At 37.9% G+C, this 19167-nt stretch overlaps 1 protein-coding gene across 9 annotated transcripts in view; it reads left to right on the forward strand.

Moving 5' to 3' along the window:
- The window catches only part of kcnt1b (potassium sodium-activated channel subfamily T member 1b), a 117666-nt gene that overhangs the window by 4470 nt on the left and 94029 nt on the right, over positions 1–19167 (forward strand). For all 9 annotated transcript variants that reach the window (XM_041787710.1, XM_041787711.1, XM_041787713.1 and 6 more), the window contains exon 3: positions 4729–4896. In XM_041787710.1, the coding sequence (XP_041643644.1) occupies positions 4729–4896 (168 nt within the window). The remainder of the gene's footprint in view (positions 1–4728; positions 4897–19167) is intronic.

Here is a 19167-nt window from a genome sequence, read left to right on the forward strand (position 1 = left end):
ATTCATTTATTTAATAAACAGGAGCCTCAGTAGTGTGTGGAAGAACCATACACAACCACAACACCCTGGAACCTCCTCCCCATGCTGGTCACACACTGCTGTGGGATGGCATCCCATTCTTCATCTTTGTCAGGCGTTGTGGTTGTGTTGGCCACTTCAGCACAAGCAGCTATCCTAAGCTGATCACAGTGGTCAGTGGGGTGGAGGTCGGGACTGCTGGCAGGCCGTCCCATCCTCTCCACTCTCAAATTCTGAGGGTAGTCTCTGATAAACCCCGCTCTGCATTGGTAGAGAAGATTTGGCAAATTTCTCCTGGGCATTACCCACATACTCTTGCTCATCCCACAAATGCATGTTTCTTACAAACGTGGCACCATTAAAAAGGGAAATAAACAGGCTTTCTAATGGTATAAGATTTATTGCCAAGAAGCAATGTTACAACAAAGAAATGATATATCAAACACAAATTTCATTACTTTTTGTGCTGTGTTTATTTTTTATCTTGATTGAGGCAACAGCAGGAAAACATATCTCACATAGGTAGGATGTTGCAAAAGGGAGAAATATGGCCAGGGGCTCTCCTGACTTGCAGTGGGTACTCCTTTTCCACTCCAATCCAAAATTTAGACAGTGTCATGGACTTAAACTACAGCCACATCATTGAATTTGAGGTGACATCAATGAACTTCTTCTTTTCTGCAGTGCTGAAGTCATCAGCTGGTGTTGCTCAGTCTTGCCCAGTCATGACATTGTGCACCCCTGGGGGTACATGGCCTACTCTGAGAACCACTGAATTAGAAAGAACATGGGCTTAAATGCCGGAGCCTTATTTGTTTGTTAAGCACTATCACACGAGAGGAAGTGATGTACAGAATATTGTCACTGCTCTAACTTTGTCATAATGACATCTGTGATTGTCACAGAAGTCATGATATCCAGTGCAGCATCTTGACTTTAAGTGTAATATTGGTTTTATACAACAGGTAAACAAGCAAAAATTATTAGTAGTATTTAGTATATATACATCCAGCTGCACTCATGCTACTTTGTGCTTTTGATAACTACAGATCAGCTACTTTGTAGTATGAACATATACTTCTTCACCTTATGCTCCATGAAAACTCTTTGAGCATGGGCTCATACTTCCTGATTGTGTTTTGACTTCCTGGGCTGCCATTGCAATGGTCTGGGTCTCTCTGTAAGTTTTAAGTTATTAGAAGTACCTTTGTGCAAACAATGTAAATAGAATTTGAAGTATTTAAGTCAGGAGGATGTCACAAAAACAGTGCACTAGAGATTTCTAATCTGACACTCTGAACTTTTCAAGACTTGTCATTACATTTAATGTCTCATAGTTTACAACAATGAAAAACACACCTGAAACACCTCATGATCTCTTGCGAGAAAGTCTAACATGCTTGACTTTTTGTTCTGCCTTCTTTGATTTGTTTCTGGAATACACCTGACATTGACCAGTAAGATCATAGAGTGTTCTTCAGTTATAAACAAATCAGCCTCTGGAACAGGACTTAAGGCACTTGGTGGCACTTACTGATGTTATTTCCTCTAGCTCTTTGTTTGTGTTGTTCTTACTCTCTGTGCGTTGCTTTGGACAAAAGCATCTGCTAAATGACAGTGTAACCATAGGTGGAATAAGTATATGACTGTACTCAAGAAAAAGTACAGATACCCTGGTTCAAATTAAGTAAAAGTAAAAAGGACTATACATCTACTCAAGTAAAAAGTATTCAATTTAATTTAACTTCAGAGTAGATACTGAGGAGTTGTACAGTAAAATATGATCTTTCCTTGTTGGCCAGAACAGCAAGAGAATAGATTTCAAATCAGGTTGTTCAGGTAAAGTCATACCTTCTTAAAAGGAACCCGACATGATCAGACAAATTCACACAATTGGAGAGATATTTGTATCTCATACATGAATTGAAAAAGAAAACTCACTAGATATCTGCATTATGAGTAAATTTAAACTTTTAAACTCACCAAGAGGCCACCATGTTTTGGTCCATACTGGTAGTGTGATATCAAATGGTTAAAGCGCTCCTCAGCCATGCCTATGCAGTAACTGGCCGTTTCAGACTGGCAGCAGGTTTTGCTGCTTGCAGCAGCTTTCATACCAGGCACGAGTTTGCATGCAGGTCATGTCTCACATGAGAGATAAAAATATCTATCCAATAAGGTAAATTTGTCTGATCATGCAGGGTTCCTATTAACAAAGAAAAGAACAGCAAAATTGATAGTGTTAATTAAACTCATATGGAGTTAATTTTACACTTGAGAAGTGCCTATTCTGGTCCAAATATAGTTAAACTACACTCCTGAAAGCATTAAACATATTGCAATATGACAGAGATGCAGTAATTCTAGAAAGTCTGTGGCAAGATGGGTCTCCTCTAGCCAGAACAAAGCCAAGAGTCAAGCTTACAGCGAGGCAGTGCATATTGATAAAGAATACACACTGTCCTTTAGGAGCATCTTAAATCACAGGCATAAACACTGAATTAGTGGATAACTTCACTCATGCAGCAAATGTGTCTCACATCAAAAACAACAGCCCACCAGAACATGACAAACACAACCCCAACAGGGATCACTGTACAACAAAAAATAGCCAAACATAACTAAACACATACAAAAGAAGAACATCTTAACACTCTGCCCAAGAGCATGATTGGGTACAGCACTCCCCCCCCGATTTGAAACGCAATGGGCAGAGCTTAGATTGATTAACTCTTTCCAGAGTTTAACTAACACAGGCAGATCAACACTGTCAAATAACTCCAACATGTAAGACCATTTCACTCAGAATGTAGTTAAAATTACACTCTGGGAGTTAAAATCAACTCTTACATGTTTAACCCTGAGATATCAACACTCTGGTTTTTGTTGTGTACAACAGCTGTTTTGGGATGTGGTGTGAAATCATTTTCTCACTATGTACTATATTGTAAAGTACAAGTAAAGTACAGTTACTCTTCTTAAAACTTATTTAAGTAGGTGTACTGATTTCAAAATGTACTCAAAAAGTACAAGTACCCCAAAAACTACTCAATTACAGTACTTTAGTAAATGTAATTACTGTAGTTACTTCCACCCAGATTGTAACATTATAAATCAGTTGGCAAATCTAAAGAAGAGAGATGAAGTTGGTGCTGTTAGATGGAACTATGAGGCAGAGGAAAAGTTTTTTCTTTCACAGGTTATTATTTGGGTGCATTTTCCAATTATTTGATAGGACAGCTGAAGAGAGACAGGGAATTTGAGGAGAAAGAGTGGAAAAAGATGTGCATTAAATATGTGTCAGGATCAGGATTCAATCCAGTAGGGAGCTGTAGTTTCTATATGGGTGTCTGTTCTAACAACTGAGCTAAATGGACATGCCAGAGGAATCGTTTGTTAAGCTAGGACTACAACATCCCTGCCACTATTATGTGTCGCTTAGGGACTACCATAACAGACTGAAAAAAGAGAAACATTAGGGAAAAATAGCAGACATACTTCAGCAACCAGTTTAGTCATTGTCATTAGTATTAGCGCCAAGCTAGCGTATCATTCATCATAATGATTAGGTAGACAAACAAATACAGCATAGTACAGTAAACACAGTTTTTATTTACAGTCTTCTTTCTGATCGCCTCGCCCAGACCTTCTTCCTACTATGATTGATGGCAACCTTTGGCAGTCTGTGATGTCTGTCAGTCAAGTCACAACACAATTTTATGGCTCTGTGATCGCCTGATCTGGTCTAGTGACCATCGTCATCACTGTACTAAAATTCGCTTTTTCTTGGTTTTTGATTGGTAAAGAAATTCTGAAAACTGTTACTTCATCATCAACATCCGGCTTAGATATTTACAGGCTAAACTAGAGAAATGAACAGTAGTTAAGTTTTATATTAATTTTGGTATTAATGCAGATGCTCAGATATTTTCATTGTATTGTTGCAATGCATCCTGTAACAGCATTGGTTTAAAAGAAAAATAGTGTTTTGCTTGTCAGTTTACTTGCTTAAAAAAATACTAATGGAAGCCAAAGAAAGTTTATCAGTAACACCTGGCAGACTGACAGTTTTTGTCCTCTAGTGCTGCCAGTTAACACAGAAAGCAAAAAGTTCCCAGAACTGTTTTAAATGTAAAATTTGATGGAAAAAATGCCAGTTTTACTGCTGAATAATGCACTCTAACATAAATGTTCATTCCTAATTCATTGAATAATACATGATATACATGAATGAGAAATGTAACATGAAGTCATGTGTTTCTGACTTTTTATGCATGACTCACTTTGACACAGAATCAGGTCCATGTTTGTCATTTCTATTAAAAATTGCATGTCTTATGTTTAAGCTGTTTCTTCGGCCAAAACTGTTCCAGAATATCTTTATACAAGTGTTTGAAGTGCAAAGATTACAGCATATTTTTGCCCAGGATCAATAAATGGTTATCTGGGGATTACAGTCAAACATCTAGTTCCCCAGAAAATTGATTGTTTTGATTGCACAAAACCTGTTCTTACTTGTTATATAACCCTGCAACTCCCTACTGATTTCAAACATCTTCCCAGAAATGGATTACATATTCATTGCAAATACAAACATCCACGGCGCCTCATTTTTGCATCTTTACTCTGATATCAAGCTGACATGTCAGCATTGTAATCACAAAATGTAGCATGCTGATAAGCAGATGTTGGCCTTCTTTTCATCTGCAGGACCTCCACAGAGACCCTTCAGAGGAACAACAGCAGCAATTCTGGTGTTATTCTGGACATCTCTACTCTTAAGATGGCAGAGGTAGATACAGAGGTGCCCCCTCTTCCACCTCGCTACCGCTTCAGGGACCTGCTGCTGGGGGACCAGACATTTCAGAATGATGACAGGTAGCACATGAAAACACTGTTAGTTTGTGTACCACAGTGTGTGAAAGGCTGCCCTGAAATAGTCCAAAAGGGGGTCTTTGTGTTTGTGTGTGTGTTCATACATCGACTTTATGTTCCAGTCTCCCTGGATACTTTAAACACTGTTTGCAAAAGTTTATGAAACGCGGGACTTTTCAGGATTTACTCAGTGTTTTGGGATATACTGCAACTATTCCTCAAGATACTGCGTCCTCTCCTGCTTCAGTTTGTTTTTTTTTTAATCCTACATTTCCCACAATGACTTCTCACGACAACCCCCTAGAGATGCGGCGGGACTTGTTTTCAGCTGTTGGTTTTGTGTGTAGGTGTATGCAGCAGTGGAAATAGAAACAGTGCAGTGAGAGATTTGGTAGTGAAAAGTAAGAGCCGTACCTTTTGCTCAGACTTTATGGCTGCACTGCATTTGTGCTGTGAGAAATCTGAATTACAGTCAACAGAGAAAAATCTGCCTCTTTAATAATGGATATGATTTTGTTTTATGGTAAAATTAGAGCAGTTAGAGAGGCAGTCTTTCAAATCTTCACAAATATGGAATACAGAGAAAATAGGCTTAGACATGCATGGTCTGCTTGCTTTAATAAAGGTATGCACTGGATTTCTGTTTTAATCAGATTATAGTTATGCTAGACTGCATTTTCATCTGGCTCTGAGTGGAGCATGAAATGGCTCGTCCCTTGGCCTTTAACTGGTTCTACAGCTGCCGCTTGAGTGTTTGGCAGCTTCTTAAGAGTTCAGTTATTGCTGCAGTTGGAGAGGCAGACTGACAGATGCTGTTTGCTGCCCAAGAGGGGGAAGAATCAGCCGAGCATCAACCAGGCCTGAATACTGTGGAGCTCTCCGTGGTGCTGAAATGAAGCCATATCACTGCAGGATCAGCAGTTACTTCATTGTCAGCTTGTAGAGAGGAGAAACAGAGCATTTCTTTGAAGCTTCCTCTTTTTTTGTGATTTACTTTAATGTGATTCTTTCAGTTAATCACATTGTCACATCTGCCTCCATCTGTTTGTCAAAGAATCTGCTTTAGATTGTGCTGTTAGTTGCTGTGGTCCACTAATAAGAGCGGTCAGTTGCAGCCAGAGGCTTTTTGACATTTCAGACACAGATGATGTATTATCAGGACTATTGCCTCAAGGACTAAGGTTGGGAGGCTTGTTTTTTAAAGAAACTGGTAGAAGATATAAAAAGATGGGCAGTGCTCTCTACTCATTTTTAAGGTTCAGTTCAACCTACGTGTTCTTTTTTATTTGTATGTATTCATGTTGACATACAGTGCTTAACAAATTCATTAGACCACCTGTCATAAAAACGAGAAAACATAAATATTTTAGAAATCTTTCAAAAACTTGTTTAAAACTAAAATTGTTATTGTTATTTATTTGGCAAATAACAAACTGAAACAACTAAATAGTCCTTTTTCACACATAATAACCAAAAAACTTATATTTTGTATGGCCTCCTTTGGCCTTGATAACAGCTTGCATTCTTGCCGGCATTGTTTTTATGTACTTTCCCACAGACTTGCTTGAAACTTTTGTGCCATCAATCTTTGAATCTGCTAAATCCCAAATTTGTTCAATAGGATTCAAATCTGGACTTTGACTTGGCCAGTCCATCAGTTCCAGTACTCCAGATTCCTTTTTCTTGGTCAAATAGTCTTTGCACAGCTTTGAAGTATGCTTGGGGTCATTGTCTTGTTGGTATATGAACCCACCACTAATCAGATTCAGTCCAGAAGGGATTCCATGATGCACTAAGATGTTGTGCTAGTTCGTTCTTGTGATACCATAGATTTTCACTAATGTTTCCACACTGTATCCACAAATGGAACCCCATACCATAATGGAATCTCCACCATGTTTCACTGTGGGTGCAATGCGTCTGGCATTAAAACATTCTCCAGCTCAAACTTCGACTTGTCTGTCCAGAGTACCTTCTTCCAGTCATCAACAGCCCAGTGTTTGTGCTCCCTGGCAAATCTGAGGCGTTTCTGGATGTTTGAAGGCGCCAATAATGGCTTCTTAGCAGCTATTCTTCCCTTTAAGCCTTGTTCCGTCAGTCGTCTGCTTATGGTCATTCTGGAGACTTTCTCAGACTCTGATCTAGAAGCATTCATCTCTGCCTGAAGATCAGTAGTGGTCTTCCTTCTGTCTCTAGTACTTCAGATCTTGAGGTGTCTGACATCTGCTTCAGTTAACTTTTGTTTCCTGCCTCTTCCTTGGCGCATTTTGTAAGAACCAGTCTCGGCAATTGATTCCAAAGCATACTTGACCACACTGTGAGAACACTTTGTCTTTCCCTATTTGTCTCAGAGACCATCCAGCATCATGAAGTGCTTTAATGCAGACTCTTTAATTTTCAGTGGGCTCTCCACGTTTTACCATTTTGAACAGGAATGAGGAATTTCAAACTGAATTCACCTTTTTATACCCAAATTTGAGCCAGCTCACTGGGCTTCTCTGAGAAGTCAGAAATTAATCAAGTATAACATTCAACCACTAAAACTCATTTTTCTGTTCAGGAATGCAGGTAAATAACTCTAATTTGACATATTAATCAAGAAATAATAATGTGCTTTACTATTTTTTTCAGTTTTTTTCTCTCATTTTGGAAATTCCACTTATTTGCCTTCAAATTTTGTTTCATATTAGATTTTTGTACTGTCTTGAACCAAGGTTAACTGACTTCCTGATTGGATACAGACTTGTTTTACTTTGAAAGAAAGAAAGAAACTTTGGGTTGATTTAGGATCATGACTTGAACTTTACTACAGAAAAAGGAACTTGTTATAGATTGAAACAGAAGTAAAGAAACAGGAAAAGGTAATTGTCTGATGAAGGTGGGGATGGCGTCTGACTTGTCCACTAAGCTGTCTGCAAGCTTTTCTTCGAAGTGAAATATGAGGAGCAGTGGTGGTGTGCTTGTTTTACATCACTGTAGCTGCAGGGATACATTGCACTGGCTTGACCTGAGTGTGCTGAAAGGGAAAATAAAAGCATAGGATTAGTGTTTTGGAAGAATTTATGCACTTATTAGGGACCTTAATTGATCACCATTATTGCATCAGTGCATTAATGCATGTGTATTTGTATTTCGAAAACGCCTGCAGTATACAAGGAAAAAAATCTGCTTAATGTAGTTCAACATTGCTATTAGGGTTGTCATAATACCAGATTTTTAGACTTTGGTTTGACCTTAGTGAAAATTAAACATCTCAAATAGGGATGGACTGATGCATCTGTTTGACAGTGGCATTGGCCAGTATCGGCCCTACTGTGAGACACCAGCCATTAAAAGTGTGGCATGAATATAAATCAGTAGTGTTTTTATGTTATTATGTACTATCAGTTTATTGCTTGGATCTAGTACACCGACCTGATTCAAAGAAGAGAGACAGAAGAAGTAGTCATCTGTTAGAAAAACTCTGAAATGCTTTTATGCTCAGACACAAGTGAAAGTGTTAGTACAGTGGGAGTTCTACACCAAAATATGTTTTGAAAAAAAAAAAAAAATCAATATGTGCATCAGTATCAGCTAAATTTCTCTTTTGGACATTGTATTTCACAAGCAGTGCATTTTATTATCCAGTATGACAGTTATATGAAAATAAAAGTTTATTTATTAATTTCACTTTCTGAATTGTTAAAATATGTTGGCAATTTTCCAAAAAAATCTTAATATATTTGTACTATTTGGACTGTGGTCTTTCTCTCTATTTTGATGAAAAACTTAACTGACAGCTTTTTGTGGAACTTTAAGAAACATTCATGCATTAAAATGATGTAGACTTTATTATTTTTAAAAAGTATCAAAAATCTTGACAACTTTAGTTACAATGGCAGTATGACTTGCTAAATATACAAATGGTTAACTCTATGTAATAGAGTTGGTTATGTTGTTTTCACTGTGCTTATTTGTATCACCATGACAGTAAAATTGCCAGTTAGCTGTGCCATTAATCTCTACACAATCTGACGAATGTACAATCAAGATGTAACCAATATTACTAAGAAAGTATTCTCTTTTAAAAACCTTGCTCTGTGTCTCTCAGAGAATCCAGCTTTAGCCATTGCACAAACATTACATCTTGTTGTTTGTAGTGTTAATTTGCATAGCTGTTCCACCTTAAACTGCCAATTGTATCTGTGGCTGAATCTGGCAGGCAGCACATTGTGTATGTTATCTCTCCTCTCCAGGCTTTAAATTGTTGGCTAAAGCAGCCATTTTTCACCACTCAGTCAATTACACCCATGGTTGGATTTTTTGTTTTGAAATTGGCTCACTGATCTGTATTTTGAACAGAATATCTCTAAATGTCATTACAGCCTGTGCATCTTAAATGTAGAATTTCTGAAGGTAAATATTTTACTCTGTTTTGCCACCCTCCTCTCTAACTGTATCTGTCTGTTGACTTGCCCTCTCTGTTCGGGACTCCCTGCAGTAAATTGCTGTCACTTTGCTTTATATCCATGCAGGGCCCTTTTGTCTGACACATAACATTCAGAGCAGCTACTGACAGTTTCCCCCACACACATTTTTCTGTATGCTGTCTCATGGGATGCACTGATTAGCTTGTGTTCTCCTACAGATGCCTATGGCTTTGTTTCCTTTTGCTGCATTCCAGTTTTATCTGTGCTGTTGACATGAAAAACAACAAACAGTTTGAGCCAAGAACAAACACAGTAACACTGACATACAGGATAGGTTACACTACATATTAATTACATAACACACTGATTCAGCAGACTAGTGAATGTATACATCTCCATGCAGACCTCGAGATGCTCCTGTAGAATATGCAAATCTGTCTACTTCACTCTGCATGTGTAGTCTCTTGTGTGTAAAAGGTGTCTGAGTGCAGAAATGTACCACTGTGTGTATGATTCATCCAGTATATCCACTGGGAATTATTCTGCTAATCACTATTAAATTGCAAAGGGTAATTAGGGTTTGTTGCTGGACTACCAGCCCACACACTTCTCCTGATAATGAGTGTATATGTGCATGCATCCCTGGTTTCATCACAGAGTTACATATTCACAGATCTGTAAGTGAAAAGTCAGGCAGCATTCGTTTCATCATAACAGATAACAGCTGTTATAGTCAACCTCTCACGCACACCTCAGCACAGTGATTATTTGATGAATAAATGAAGATGTGAAAGAGGAGAGCAGTATTACTGATAGGGTCTTGTAGATGCTGTAATCACTAGTTTATAGCTGTGGAGAAGAAACAGAAGCATGTCAGTAGGCTTTGGGGACGCTCTATTGCTTGGCTGATGATTTCCTGCGTGTTCACAGTTTGTGAAGTTGATGATTTCCTGTGCGGATGTCTTGTCGAGTGTAAAGCCTTGACACAAATTATCTCCCCTTAGGGAAAGTCGACCCCCACTCTGCCCTTATGGCCTTTTGCATCTGTTTCCAGCATTTGTCATACTGGGCTTTAGGCACAGGGTTGAAGGACTCAGGCAGTGATAACTAATACATAATAACATTTCTAGAAGTCCTGGAAGGCAGCAAGAAGGGAATATAGATCCTCAAACAGATGCAACGCAGAGTTTCTCCTGAGGATACATTTGAAATTAACTGTGGTACAGCATTTCAACATTTGTGTCTTACTTCATGATATAGCTATTTATGCAGCTATTGTTGTAGTAAAACCCTTAACACACATGTAAAAAGCATGCAAATGCATGAACAGACCTGTACACAGATTCACAAAAAGATCTCTGCACATACATATCTACATGGATGCATGCACGCTTTTCTGTTTTTAATTTAGTATTTGTTAATTGTTTTTGCCACAGTAATAGTTCCACACTTATGACCTTCATTAAAGAATCACTTCCAGTAGTCTCATTATGACCTACTCTACTTAATCTAGATAAGCCTGTGTAAGTGAAACTGACTGGTGTTTCAATATTTTTTGGAGATTATTAAATTCTGAAAGCTTTGACTAAGTTTTGAGGGAGTTTGAGCAATTGATGATGACAAAGTGAAATTTTGAAAAAAAATAGCATATATTTAAGACTGTTAAAGCAGAAGTCTAGAAAGAAGAGGGGAGATACAGATTAGCTGTAAGATTAGAACCAGATATGAATTTCATTCTAGCTGAGGGTTTTCTGGACAAATGCACGAGAAAACCCCAGTGGTTGCAGTGCTACCTTGTGGTCAAAAATGGTTATTTATTGTGTTTCAGTTGTAAATAGAATCTGCAGTTTTTGTTTTGGTTGACTGATGGAGAGAAAACAAAATGAGAAGAGCTGTGAGAACAGAAATATATTTCTCTTAGACTTCACTACAATATTATCAAAATTAAAATCTTGGTAACCCAGTCAAGAAAATGATATCTTTTACTCAAGGAAATATATATAATCAATAACATCAATCTCTCTGAATCCTTATTATAGATTTGAAATAAATCTATAATGGGCTCTGGGGGGAGAGAGCCTTCTCCATAACTGCTCCCTCCCTCTAGAACTTACTCACAGACTTAGTCATATGATTAAATTGCGTTATTATTTTTTTTAACGCGTTAAGGTTTCAAGATTAATCACAAGCGTGAACGCGTTAATGTTAACATCCCTTCTTTTTAACTATTGCACAGTGTCTGTTTTTGAGAAGCACTTAAAATGTGTGAAATGTATTTTTGGTCTGTGTGGTAATTTTTTTAACTGACAATGAATCATTGGCAATAATGACAAGCAATCAAATACAAATAAAGAGATGATTGATATTCTTCTGATGGTCTAGCTTACTTACATAGATTACGTAGAGACACTAGCATTACTTTCACTCTGTTTTTTAAGCAGATAAAAACTTAACAGTATTAATGTAAATAACCTTAGTGCAATTTTTCGACAAATTTACAGCTCACACTTTAACCTGTAGAGAAAAATTCAGTTTACTTTTGCTACATGTTGTTGATGAAATAAAAGTAAACCTGATTGAGTAGTTGAAATAAATCAAATAACACATAAACCAAGTTTGGTGTGAAAAATCAGAGATTCAGTTAATAAACCATAATGCCCAGCCCTATTTCATAATTTTTGTTTTGTTTAAGTCAACAAAATCAACAACATTTTAGTCCAGGTTTACTCAATGAAAAGTTCTTATTCTTTACTTTTATTCACAGACTTTATTCTTTTTGACCTAGTTCGATCTTTAGCCAAACTGAAAATTGATATAAAAGTCAAACACTGATTTTAATACACTGTCAATACTTCAAAGTTATTTAAAATACACTGATGAAAATACTGACCTATACACAGTGAATGTACCAGTGAGAGATATCATGGGTATTACATTTCCAGCTGTGCAGTACTTACATTTTTAGTTTTATTTGAAACACTGTCATGTAATTTTTTTTAATTAATGAAATATATCCATTTAAATGCTGTTAAAGTTGAAAAATATTGAACAGAAATGCCCCAGTGCAGGAAATAAAAATCTCAGCACAGTTACTCTAGCTACTTTATTACAAGCAGTACAAAGTTTGAACATAGGGAAAAATAGATTCTGATAAAATTTGTATTTTACAAGAAAAGAGGAAGATTAGACAAATTAGACACATTATATTGTACATTATGCTTTTTTATTCCCCTCTGTCAAGGTTACTGTTTGTCTTCAAGGAATGGAATAAATTATATGCAGAATATTTTCATTCTTAAGTAGCATTTTGTCACGTTAATTATTGCCTTTACTTTCACACTGGAAATTTAGATAATGAATTTCTACATTTGTGATCATATGAGTAACTTAGATCTGCTTGACTTTAGAGATTTCCTTGAACCTCAGAAGTTTAGTAAAGGTAGAAACAGTTTCTTCCAGCATTTCTATTGTTACAATTATATAAATAAATAATTCCAAGGGCAAATTGAAGCTCCTCATTGTTTTTTTTGTTTTTTTTTTTACTGCAGCAGCACTGTAGTTATAAGCCCTTCTGTGCTGTGAGAGTATGTGTGTGTCCTTGTGTTTCCGTTCATCTCTTTGTGGATGTGGGCGGATAGTAGCAGTGAGGGGTTGGGGGTGAGGGATGGGGGGTCTCCCTCCTGAGCTGTCATTATCTCCAGGGTTGGGTGTCAGAGGGTTGTTATGACTGCTTGGCTGTGTGGGAGCTGAAGAGGAGCAATCACGCTGAAGTCATTGGTCTAACAAGCCAATTGTGTGTGTATTGTCTGTGCAGGTGTTGGTGTGTAGACATACAGGTATATATGCACCTTTGAGTGTGTGATTATACATCTGAGTGTGTGTGGGTTTGTTTCCCAGTCAGAGAGTGGGGGGGCCGCCTCTATAAATGTCAGAAATAGAAACAAGCTGCCAAATGCTTTCATACATGCAGACAGAATTGAAAACAGAGAGCTGGAGGAAGAGATTGATGCTGTAAATCTGTCCTCTGTGTATCCAGTCTTATTGGGGAGGGGGCTTCTTGTCTAATCAAACCAGGATGCAGATGGGAATAATGTCGGCAGAGTGAGCTGTGGTAATTGGTCACTAAATCAACTCTTAACACTGCTTGTGAGTCAAACGTTAGCACTTATTGGGGTGACCCAGCAGTGACGCAAATCAAACAACAGTCTCAGAAATGGATGGTTACAAAATTACTCTGATGTGACAGCTTTACAGCAGCACAAAGAAACCCTGTTTTCAGCTTGCAGATAATCAGTTTCTCGGATGATCTGATGTCAGCCATAGTAGTTGATGTGTGAGGAAGTATTTCTTGCAAATAAAAAAGGTCATGTCTTGATGTAAAGGGATGAGTTGCAGCCCACTGAGGCCTCTTATAGATTTTTCCTTCCCTGAACAACATTACAGAACCAAAATCCAAGCGGACTGAGGTGTCCTGAGACTGTTATTGTGAGCTGTTACTAGCAGCATCAGCAGCTGTTTGTTTTCACCATTTCTGTGGAAGATGTGACTACTGGGATTCAATGATTTCTGCTTGAGCAAGTTTGAGAGGCTATAGTAAGATGGGGAACAAACTCAGCGAGGGAGGTGTGAAGCAGCATAACAGAAACAGAGAAACTTGGGGATGAGAGTAGCATGGAGAAGACGCCAGATAAGGAAGAAAAAAAGAGAAAGAACCAACGAGAAGAGTCTGATGAGTGATGAGTGACACTGATATGAGGATGATTGGGTCCAATAAGTCATGGGGAGCTTACAGCATACATCCTCTCAGGCTAACTTCACGCTTCAAGCTTCCTACGTTCTGCTCATCTAAGTTTCATGATGGATTTCTCAGATACCTGGAGCAGAGGTTCAAAAAGATGCACTGAAAGATTTAAGCTGCAGCCTCCTGGGGATGTTTAATACAGTTCAAGACTAGCTGGCTAATTCTTATCTCTTTATAGGCTAGAAAATAAGCGTGTTGATTATGGGTGGGACAAATTATCAATACAGTAATATACCCTTGTCCTGTTTCTTTTGACACAACATCCAATTAATGGTGCAAAATATTTTCATTATAAAAAGTGAAGCGCTATAAACTGGCAATTTGCCCATCTTGTAACTAGTTAAAGGCTAAAGAAGAAGAAGACAGAGGAAAAGTATATTATGGATGAGTGGGATAAGAGGTGAAAGTGATACCAATTCACTTTGTAGTCTTAAAAAGTCCCATTGTGATATCTGTTCTTTCTGCAGTATACAGTATTTTGTGGAGTGAAAAAAACAGGAAGTTTATCCAGGTGAATACAGTGAGTTTCTATTGGCTCAAATATGGGCAATAACTCTGACATTTGAATCATGCAATCATAATTAAAGGGACATTAAGACAGTTTTCATTTTAAAATTGGCAGCATGAGGAAAAATGTGTGGGCAATGCTATTTTTTGATATTGTGATATTCATATGAAGTGTGATGAATAAATTAATTTTTAGCTATTGCTATTTGTAACATGTTTTTCCTGAATCCAAAATAAATCTTGCATTTAATTTTCCTCTAAATTGGCAGCAACTACGGGAGGGTAGCTGATGGCTAACTTGAGTTTCATCTAACTGCATAAAAATGGAGTGAGAGTGTGTAGAATTAACACGTGCTGAGTGAGACAGTATTACTAATTTGCCCAAGACATGTTTACTTATTCATTGTGATCAATTCAGACCTGTGTGATGTGTTTGTTGTGAAATCTCAAATTGGGAAACTGACATTTTTTGTTGTTGTTGTTAATCTCTACGCTACAGTGATTTAGTAATGCTAATCCTTGCCTTTATCCTTAATGGGGCTATTTTATATTCTTCAGTTAATCAAAAATTGTGAAATTATTCTCATCTGTGCATCAGTTATCACGGAATCAATTTATCTTGGTAATGAAGCCTAGCATTATTTCATGCTGGACACTATAGTCTTACACCTAGCCATGATCAGTTGACAGCCAGCTTCCACAGCCAGTCACAGCTCTTTCTCTCTGTAATTAAATATGACGCCCTCTTCACTAATCCCTTTCTGCATTAATGCTGATGCACTTCACTGCTGCTGGCAAAGCTTAACTTCCTCCACCCCAGCCTCCTCCTTTATAGCATAAAGCTTGTTCCACCCTCATATTCAGATACATTCTTCTATTGATTAATTGCTTTTAAACTAATTTTGTTGTTTTCAGTACACATTGTCATAAGCGTATCTATCCATATGGTAGTCTATGCCTTCCTTGGAAAGTCAAAGCATGCTGCTTGGCTAACCCAGGGAGCATCTTTTTAGCAGAGCCTTCTCTGCCAAGCAAAACTGTTAATCCACTTTACAATCAAATGGTTAAATATATGATGAGTGTTCCTGACTGAATTATTGTTATCATGAGCCATATAACCACCATTCTGTCATATATTGTATTGTCTTGAATAGTTTTGTTTTGAACTGTATCATTTCGTATTGTATTGTATAGTAACATATTGTGTCCTACTGTATCATATCGTCATTGTTTGGTGGGGAGAGTACTCAGCAGAGGTAGACCAATTGTCAGCCTGGCTGATTATTGATGCCGGTATTTGGCATTTAGCTGATTATTGGTATCAGCGTTTTACTTTTCCAATTATCTGGCAAAATCAATTAATTCAAAGATGTGCTACCTTGGCTTCACTGCAAGGTGTGTCTTCCCCTTGGCTTTGTTTTCACTCTACAGTCTCACTTAATGTCCTGCCCCCAACACTTTCTGACTGGGTGGCATTGAGTTAGTGTACGGTATCACTTCCTGTTTTCTGCTGCTACCTCTGTGCCGTTTCTCATGTAGACAGAGCTAGTACTAAATTGTTTATTTTCATTAATTGTCTAACATGCAGCTTTACTTTTTGTACATTTTGCCTGTCATAGCAAATGCATATCAATTTCAAATATGGGTTATCGGTCTCATGCACTTCTAACAATCGTATCGATATTGGCCCTGAAAAACCAATATCGGTCGACTCTAAATACTTACTACTTTTTCTGTTATAATGATTAATGTAACACAGTAGTATTGCGAGTTAACTCAAGTTGTCCATTAAAAGTCACCTTTTCTTAAAAGTAATCTGTTACTGAAAAAACTCTTCTCTGTGGCATGTTTGAACATTGGCAAGATAAACACAGCTGTTTCAGTGGACACGTCGCTAATTTAGTGAGCTAGTGAGATAGCAAAGAAGACTGCATGATACTGTGGAATTATCCCCAATATGTTGAATTTTTGGACAAAAGGGACAAGAATACATTACAGGAAATTGTTGGTTGAAAGCTCATGTTGTATCGTTTTCATTTCATTATTATCAGGCAGCAGAGATAAAGATTGTGGGCTGTAAACTAGGCTGTGATAGTTAATGATGGTGAAGTGATTTAAAAAATAATTCTACTCAACACTGTATTTTGTATCATATCCTATTGTACCGCATTGCGTAGCGTATCAGGATTTGACCCCATTTTGGTATAATGACAATACATGACCAGCACTGCTTTTGGATGTCAAGAGGGATTATGAAAGATACGAAAATCCTGCTGATCCTAAAGTGTAACAATTTTTTTTTATCATAATTTATAATTATGGAGGTAGGTTCTTTGTACTGTTGCATTTTCCTAAAATCAGATTTTGAGAATTCAACTGGATCACTTTGCTCAAAGCATTGCAATGAATTGAATTATAACCTCTGTACTGTGATACAAATGTGACTGTTTACATACACTTTCTTCCATCTTATATCTGATCTAGACTTGAGTAACTACTGTTAGCTCTTTCCACCAGTGCATTTAGCAAAACCCTACAATATAACTTGGAAAATTGTATGATCACACATGATAACTCGCCTTTAGATTAGTGGGAAAAAATGGGAAAAGTATTATCGTATCCGTTCCAGATGCCAGGTGCCTGGTCACATCCCTGTGGAGATCCTCTGGGCACATCCAACTAGAAAGAGACTCTGGGGAAGACCCAGAACTCCCATGAAGGTAGTTTAAGTCCCATCTGGCCTCAGGACCCCCAGGAGGAGGAAAGAAAACGTTACTGAAAAAGAGGCATGTGGGTTGAAAATGAATGAATGGATGGATGGATAGTAACAGTATTTGATTGGTGCACTGACTGACAAACTTATCAGTGCTTGATATCACATTTTAGGCATCATTAGAGGTTAAAATGTCACTGTTTATTCAAGTATTAGTGGAATTGTGAAAGTTATGATGCCTCTTGTAAAAGAAGCCTAATGTTGTGTAAAAAATATGCAGGGCTTGGTTGATACAGCAGGTTGCCAATACTTCAGGTGAGCTGAGCTATGGTTGTTCTGCCATGTTTGGACATTTGCTGTTTCAAGTAGTTTATGGTTAATTTTACAGGAGTGTGCATACCCTATCTCCATTTAGTCCAAATGATCACTGTTTATGTTTTCTCAGCTAAAAGAGAGAAACAACCTGGCCAGCATGAGACATTTTGCATCTCAAGTTGTGACCCTTTGGTCTCCTCCAGTCATTTCACTTTAATTGTCTGGCGTGCTTGAAAGGCCGAGTGTCATTACTGGTGACACGCACAGTTCCGCTTAGCAACCAGAGCTCACAATTTCGACCATAGGTGGCATTAGTCACCACCATCAGCAGCACAGAGTGAGTGGGCGACACTTGAGGCCCTGCTAGACTGCTTCTCATAAACAGCAGAGTGCTGTGTGTCTTTAGCGAGCTGTCAAATTAGGATTGTTACTGTCACAATGACGCAGTCACACACTGTATGTCCCATTCTCCAAGGGCAGGTTTCTCTATGGATTAGTGCATCCAGTGAGCAGAGCTTGAAATGTTAACAAGTAAACAGTGAAAATGAGGGAGAGATGAGGCATGGCATTTCCTGAAAAGCTCTGTTTGGACGGCAGCACTCCAAATCAGCAATTTCTGCTCAGATTTACTTCCTCTTAGCACTGTGGAGGTTTTAATGAAAGTAGCATGACGTGCGTAAGCTGAGAAGAATGAGCAGCTCTCGCAAAGCTGTTCTTAGTCTTCATATGAAATTATTTGGAACGTAACAGCAGCTACATGCACAATCACAGAGGGAGAGCTCAAATGTTACAGACAATTTAAGGTAGCGTAAGAGAAGACATTTATCAGATGGGGTTCATACTGTATTCCTTCCTGCCTAGAGCAAAATTATATTTGTGCTTGGCAGTATCTGGCATATTTGGCCCCCATGGTCTGTCTTGCCAGCTCAATTAGCATCACAGTGGTTTGCCTGTCAGCAGCAGTGATGGAGGCATTTGCAATGAGGTTGTCATTGTTGTGGAGAGTGTGAGACTTAGAGCGTCACATAGAGGATTATTCAGGAATCACAGGACAGAGTTTCTCCGGCAGGCTCAAAAAACCCTTAAACATGATGCAAAAATTAATCCTGTGGCTGCATTTTATTGTTAAACGTTTAACTTCTTCTTGTAAGCTCTTTGAAGCTGATAATAATCTCCTTAAACACCAACTAATTATCACACAGTTATTTTTTTTCTGCATTTGTTGTTGTTAGCTGTAAAAAGCTGTGTGATGATTTTCTTTGCTGCTGTTGTACTTATTTGCTATTTTGATTTTTGCCTGGCCAAGATAATCAGAAAATTATTCCTAATCAATACAGCTGTCGTGGATCACTGATCTCCACTTTACAGCATTATTTTCGTAAATACCCCACAGACAGCCTCACTGCTGATCATGTGATTTTTGTTTCACTGTGTTTACTCAGACATTGCCAAGAAATGTCCATATTCAATCTTTTTTTACCTTCTTTAGTACATAATAAGGTGTAATAAAAAGCACAGTAATATAGGCC

The sequence above is a fragment of the Cheilinus undulatus genome, linkage group 5 (genome assembly GCF_018320785.1).
Source record: "Cheilinus undulatus linkage group 5, ASM1832078v1, whole genome shotgun sequence".
NCBI classification, from domain to species: Eukaryota; Metazoa; Chordata; class Actinopteri; order Labriformes; family Labridae; genus Cheilinus; species Cheilinus undulatus.